General features: G+C 42.2%; 1 protein-coding gene across 1 annotated transcript; it reads right to left on the bottom strand.

The window, feature by feature from the left end:
- Nucleotides 1-6,784: 6,784 nt before the first annotated feature.
- LOC104508934 (interferon beta-like) lies at nucleotides 6,785-7,351 on the bottom strand. Its single transcript, XM_010150706.1, has one exon. It carries the CDS (start codon nucleotides 7,349-7,351, stop codon nucleotides 6,785-6,787), a length of 567 nt encoding a protein of 188 aa, XP_010149008.1.
- Nucleotides 7,352-7,586: the final 235 nt, after the last annotated feature.

Here is a 7,586-nt window from a genome sequence, read left to right on the forward strand (position 1 = left end):
CCTGCTCTGGATACAGCCCAGGATACGGTTGGCTTTCTGGGCTGCCAACGCACACGACCGGCTCATGTTCAGCTTTTCATCCACCAGTGTTTACTTAAAGCTGCCGTGGTGTCCCCCTCCAGCCCACTGGTCCTGCTGCCTTTCTGCACCCTACTTTGACGCTGGGGTGGGTGGCATCCAGAGCCCTGCCTGCTGGTCCTGTTGTACCCATGTTGAGCAAAGGGATGGAAGCCTCAGCACCACAGGCTGGGAGTTCTCCTCCTGTGGCAAATGCTGAGGCACAGCCCATTAAAAACTGCAATTTTGCTGTGTCCCCCTCCAGCCCACTGGTCCTGCTGCCTTTCTGCACCCTACTTTGACGCTGGGGTGGGTGGCATCCAGAGCCCTGCCTGCTGGTCCTGTTGTACCCATGTTGAGCAAAGGGATGGAAGCCTCAGCACCACAGGCTGGGAGTTCTCCTCCTGTGGCAAATGCTGAGGCACAGCCCATTAAAAACTGCAATTTTGCTCCCATTCTTTTAATGCTGGGGATTTCACAGGGTGTCTCAACTCTGCATGCAACTCAGGTATTTTGGTTCAGGGTGCTGGGTTTTGCTTTCAGTTTGCAAGGTTGTTCACTGAAAAATGCTTTGTGTTAAACTCCTTGTTCACTAGTGGAACACAGTATTTGAAATCTCAGCAAGTCTTTGCAGCAGCACAGTGTGACAACTTGACAGCTGCTCTCTCAGAGGCTGACCCAGGGCTTGTTATGGAGAAATGAGTAATTGCCGGTGTAAGGACCAGCAAACCCTAGAGCTACCTACTTTTGGTTTAAAAGAGAACAGCTGCAATGCAAGCGTAGAGCAGTCCTGGTTGGCAGGGGCTCCTGGAGAGTCCTGCTTGTAGCCGATTGACACTGGAGATCGTCTGTCTCCTGGCAAGACTGCTGCCAGCAGGCATTTGAAGATGTAGGGGCCTTCTTGCTCCCGGGTGATGGTCAGATCGAACTGTTGTGGGGCTGGTTGTGGGCAGCTCTCGCAAACAAAATGTTTTGCTTGGTGCAGAGGTGTGTCCTAAGCCAAGTTAGAGCAAGAACAGGTTACCTGTATGATTATCCAAAGGATAAAGGGTGGTTGAGGATCATTGCCACCCCTGCTTATATTGCACTCATTTCTTATATAGACAACAGGATTGTTTCTGTTCTCTAACCCATTTAATTGTGCTTTTACACACAGATATTATTTGTACATAATGAGGGATACTCGTGAGAGAATCTTCTGGATGTTCTCAGACTGGAGAGTTTATTGGCCAGATGCTGTGCATTAGGTAGACAGAGAGCCTGTCTCCCCTTCTTCCACCATCCCAAAGCACGTTATTCACCGATTTACAGGCTCTTCTGAGTGGACCAACATTTGTAACAATTTTGCTTACCCACTCTGTGAGGTAGAGAAAAGAACATTCTTGGCACACACAAACACAAAAAAGAGTAAACTGTTCTTTTGTAACAGAGGCTATGCGCATCTCAAAAAGAGGGATAGGGTACCTCAGGAGGTAGACAGGGTACAGTCAAGCAATACTGAATTCCAGAAAGTGCTCGACTGCAAATGGAAATGGATTCAGAATAGGAATGATTTAACGCTGTTTGCCGCAATGTTGGTGTAGCAGCTGGTGCTGCTTAGAGAGCATTAGCAAGTGATGTGAAACTTGGGGCTGGACCAAATCACTTCATCTCCTCTGCTGACATTTCTCTCAGGATAAATATTTCTTTATCAATGGCCAGCCAATTACTCAGCATCATCTGAGATCCCTGAGGAAGGTGTTCGTGTTCTCGAACAGAAACTAGGAGAAGCAGAGAGGGGCAAGTGCCCTGGGAACATGCACCATGAAGTCTTTTGGAACAGCAGTTGTTTTAAAATGTTACAGGAAAAACATGGTACTGTTCTTTGTTTAATATGCAGTCTTTATCGTGAGTCAGGTACACTGAGATCTCAGATGGAGTAGTTTATAGACAAAACACTATGTTGTTTTCATTTTTCTGTTTTAGGATGTTATCTCAGGCTTAGATGTTTACATAGTACCTTTGACTGACAGGAGTCTTGTGAGCCTCTTCTGAGAGAGGGACCTAGGCCTGTGCAGGTGAGATGGAGACAGAAAGCTGAAATGTGCAAGGTATAACTGGAATTTTAATGCTAACTGCTGTACAATTAAATTTACCTCCAGAGAACTTACCAGGTTAGTAAGCTTCTTTGGGGATGGGTAATTCGCACATTCATATATGAAAGGACAAAAGCTTATGAATGAAATGCAGGTGTGGCTGAAGACCTAACAGTCTGTCTACACAGAGTAACTGAGAGGCTCTTTTAATGGACCCGTTAACAACAGGAGAGGAGTTTTGCTCACTGTTCTGTGGTTGTTACGTAGTCTTGCTGCCACACTCCCCTTTCTCTTTTATGCTGGTTCACATAGGCAGTGGGAATTCTTCCCTGCTTTTACTTTAAATCTTTACCTTGGAACCAAAGTATGATTTTTGTTTGGGTGATTTTGTGTTGATCTGGTCAGCTCGGGAAAAATTTTGACAAACGTTAGAGTAGGACAAGAATGTGGGATTAAAAAGCGGGAAGGGAAGAAGCGAGCGTGTAAAACTGGGACATCCTGTCTTGTGAACCATAACTTCAGTGTGATTTACCCCAAAAAGGTAAAAAGGGACTTAGGCTAATCAAATAGGTTCATGGGAACACACTTCTTAAGAGCAAGGGACTCTTCAGTCAAGGCTTTCTGAGATCTGTTTTACCTAGGAAATCTGTGTTCAGATTTAATTTAAATTCCTGCCACTTTTGCTGTTGAGAGCATTTCCTTACCATGCCAATAGAGTCAGAAAAAAAGGGTTTTCTATTTTTGTGTGAAAATTGAACATACCCTCCTGCTATCAAAAGGTGCAGGTTGTTAATCCAGACTGTAGTGAATTTTGTGACTAGTAACGTGCAGTATATATCCAGGTACTTGGTAATAGAGGACTTCTGCCATCTCAAAAACAAGTCTTTCCCCAGAGTAGTGAGCACTGGTTTTGTGGGGTTTTTGGGGCTTTTTTTTGGGTGGTGGGGTGTGGTTTTTTGGGTTTTTTTAATTTTACGCTTAGAACCATTTTGGAGTAAAAAGTGAAAATTCACCTGTCCTAAGTTCGCAGCTCTGAAGTTTTAAAACAAATGCCAGCAGATAAATGAGTGTAGTATAAATCTGGGAGTGAAGGGAGCATTTAAACAGGCATTTAAAACAGCTTGGGGAGCCTGGACACTGGCCTGTGACTGCGTTGTACTCTTAGTGTGCTGAAAATGAAGAAATGTGGCTGAAGGCAGCAAGAATCATGGAATGGTTTGGGTTGGAAGGGTCCTTAAAGATCCTCTGGTTCCAACCCTCCTGCCATGGGCAGGGATGCCTTCCACTAGACCAGGTTGCTCCAAGCCTCATCCAGCCTGGCCTTGAACACCTCCAGGGATGGGGCATCCACAGCTTCTCTGGGAAACCTGTCCCAGTGCCTCACCACCCTCTCCAGGCAGAATTTCTTCCCGATATCCAGTCTAAAACTCCCCACTTTCAATTTAAACCCGTTACCCCTTGTCCTGTCACTACAGGCCCTTGTAAAAAGTCCCCCCCACCCTCCCTGTAGCCCCTTCAGGCACTGGAAGGTGCTATAAGGTCTCCCCGGAGCCTTCTCTTCTCCAGGCTGAACACCCCAACTCTCTCAGCCTGTCCCCATAGCAGAGGGGCTCCAGCAAACTTCATTTGAATGAAGTTCCATTTTATTTCTTACCCTTTGGTCAGACATTTCTTACTCCATCTCTGAATCTTGAGGGAACTGCAACTTGTCTTTTCCGTCTCATAACTGTGTATTTCGAAGCCATCCAACCTTTTGTTTCAGTGTACAACATTGTATAAATGCTATTGGTGAACATCTCAGATGATACATCCCTGAAAAATATGGACTTCCACTTTTGATTCTTTTACCCTGAAAAATAGTCAAGAAACTGTACAGTTGGAAGATCTTGAAATGTAGTCAATTTTTTTCTTAAAAGAAATTTTAAGTGACTTTGAATCTCTGTTCTAATTCTATGAGTCTCGGAATACCTTTTTTACTTTCTTATTTTAGTGTCTTTATTTCCCTTTGCTCTTGTATGGAAGTACCCCCTGACATGCAAATAGAGTGTTTGGTAAGGTAGAAGTTGAAATGGTGTGTATCCACAGTGGTATTCCACCCAGCAATCTAAAAAAAAACCTTAAATACACGTTTTTGTTTCTTTGGGTCTCCAGTAACAGTAATCATTAAAAGTTACAAAAAGCTTTATTGTAGAAGTTACATGTAACAAGAGTAGTCTGATTTTTTTTTTTTTCCATAGAAAAGTGCAGTACTTAATTTGTAAATACTCCTGTAAAGGAAAAGGTCAAGATTTAAAGTTATTTGACTTCAAATAGTAGAAGACCATATTCAGCCTCAGACAATGCAACTCCTTCCACAGGAATAGAAAGTTTCATATGTATCCTCATTGAGGGTTGACAATGAATTTCAAACGAGAAATGTGAAATTCTTTTTTCTTCTGTAACATATAATTAACTTTAACTTGTAAAAGCAAAGATTTTTTTTTTTTTTCCCCAGAAAAATAGCATAGGCTATTAAACACCTGCTCCTTATAAATGCTGAGTTAAGATCACTGTGGTACCCCAAATTATCACCTAAGGAGTGAATGGCTTCACAACGTCTCTATTTCCTCCTTTGAAAACAAACCCTTGCCTCTTGAAATCTGTCACAGCTGATGGTAAAGCACGTGTGAGTTAATGTGCGTGTCTGGTGTACAGTTGTGAAGGCACCTCCGCGGAAGAGCAGGTGAAGGAAGCAAGTGTTTCCACCCCATCCTGGAATGGACTTTTTGCTCATGGTGCTGTGGCTACCCAACAAAAATACGCTGTGATCCCGTGGAGAGTTGGTGGCATCTAGTGGGACGTGTAAGGTGATGTCCGGTTGTATCCGAAGTCTGTGCTGACTCTTGGCTTCTCAGAGACTGGAATCCAAGCGTGGATTTGAGCGAGAAGCATGAGAAGCATGTCCAGGGTAGATACAGGTGCATGGATATAACCTGACGTCGTCTTGCATTATTCGTAGGAAAACCTCAAGTTCATGGGCTTCAGTTCAGCAGCTTCCTTAAACGGGGTATCCAAAACTGGGCAATATTAATCCCCCACAATAACCATACATTAAAAGCAGCAAGTAAAAAAACCCTAAATTTAGAATTTTATGTGCTTGAACATATTTTGCTGCTGTTAAACATCACAATGGTGTCAGTGTGGTTGCAAAGTGTTTAAAATGACAAAACAGAGATTCCAGAGATTGATTAATGAGGCTGGTGGGGATTTAACATTAACTATGTGCCAAATTGGTTTTATGCTCCCTATACAACCAGTTAAAGAACTGGGCTCTTACGCTGGCGATGCAAAATAAACTTACATTCAGGACTCTGAAACGAATTCTCCCCTCCCCTTTCCTGTAAAACAGGAGCACATGAGAGTGGAGTGCGTGGGCCTGATGTCCTCAGCTCAAGGTCTAATTTAAATGCCTAAAATTAGGCAGTTGTATGTATCGTGTTGTTGCACTGCTGGGATCAGGAATAATAATAGCATTCCATTAAGATTGCTACATCCAGAATTAGTTTTATTTCTCTCCCCAACACTCCCGCCCCAAGTGGGAAGGGATGTTGAGATATATATATATATATATTCCATTTAAATAAAGGAAAGACGTAGGACTAAAGTTGCTGTCCATCTCTCAGGAAAATACTGGAATTCTGTCGTCAGATAAAGGTAACAGCACACTGAATTTTTTATCTTCAGCGTATTCCTTTCTTCTTCCCCAGTCCCAATTAGTCACAGAAATATCTTAACTGTTTTCCTCTTGTGTTCCAATTCAACGTGTTCCATTTATGACAAACATATTTTAGGAATCGGATATGCTTAGAAATCTGAGATGGGAAAAATCCATGTCAGAACTCATACAGTCTTCTAATATATAGGGAGTGGCATTATGGTCTATAGTCTTCTAATATATAGGGAGTGGCACTGAGACCTGGGGTATTCAAGATCTCTTGAGCAGCAGTTAAACTGATAAAGATGATGGCTTGAAGCAATGCTTGGGTCTGCCTGTATGAGGGAAAGAAAAGTGGGAGAGGAGTGGAATATATCTATGTATTCCATAGGATATAGAGATCAGTCTACTTGCAAAATAAGGATCAAAGCTGGGAATTGATTTTTCTAGCTCAAAAGGTCTACCCATCTTTATTTTTGAATTTAAAGAGGTCCAAGTCATGCTAAATTCTCATCCCTGTTGTAAATTGAGACCTTTGGAGCATACAGCACTCCAGGAAGGTGCGTCTTCCTTATGCATGGCTGTTTTGTACTTTTTTCTGCATTAGTGAAGTCATGCAAAGCAAAGTCTATGCAGTGACCAAATGCAAGGGTTTCAGGTTATAAAACAATTAGCATGTCCTGTGTAAAGACCACAGAACTCTTCTGTAGTGCAAAGAGAAGACAGAAGAGCAATAGCCACTGTTTTTTTAAAGGGTTTATCTTGCACAGAAGCAGTGATACCAAGTGCCTCTTCACTTGCGTGCTCTACAGGTTAAACTTAGAGCACTGAATGCTTTTTGAAAACAAGCCCCAGTTATCAATTTGAAAATCATTAAATTTGGAAATTAAAAATCTATTAAAAAGAGGAAAATGATGAGATTCTTACAAAGAATCCAAAAATAGAAGATGTTACCTCTTTATGACGTGGTTTTTTTCATGAGGCTGTCAAAAATTATAAGGCATGTTCTCAATTCCATTTGGACTGCTTCCCAGGAACAGTGGCTGTATTGCTTATCTTTTAGGAAATTGGTGATTCTTTGGAAGTACTTTTTCATGCTGAATGTAGTGCTTTTTAGGATCCATGTTTGAAACCTCCTTCCTGCTTTTGATCGCTCTTCTGACAAACACATCTCTAATTCTTCAATTTGCTGATGAATTCCATTCTGGAATTTCTCAATCTTGCTTGTATTCCAAGCACCAACAGGAAGATTTCTGCTGAATAGTTGGAAGATCTGTTGGAGGAACTCGTAGACGATCATTGTGACATTCTTCTCTGTGACCTTGGTAATCTCCATGGGGAATCTGAAATCAGTTGTTTCGCTGAGACATTGCTGAGAAAAATAGCCACCCATTTTGCACAGAAAGTTCATGTTGTGGTAGTTCACTTTGATTCCTTGGAAGAGGCAAACCGGATGTGAGATGTTGAAGTACAATGCCAGTGTAATGCAAACTTGCAGTAAACTTCTCTGAACCAAGCTGGTCATGCTGATGAAGGTAGTCAGGACTATTTTCCTTGCCTTTTTGCAGATCTGTAAGCTTGCAGCTCCTTCGTTGTCTTGTCTGTGCTCACTTTCATGTCTCTGAATTTATTTGCTCTGTGTGACAGGCTGGGTATTACTCATTTTGTAGGAATTGCATTGTTATCAGCTCTGATCCTGCCAAGGTTTACTGTTGATTTCAGTTTTAAACAGTTGCAAACGTTTTCTCATTTCTGCTTCA

Source organism: Eurypyga helias, unplaced genomic scaffold (genome assembly GCF_000690775.1).
Source record: "Eurypyga helias isolate BGI_N326 unplaced genomic scaffold, ASM69077v1 scaffold28674, whole genome shotgun sequence".
In the NCBI taxonomy this organism is placed as follows: Eukaryota; Metazoa; Chordata; class Aves; order Eurypygiformes; family Eurypygidae; genus Eurypyga; species Eurypyga helias.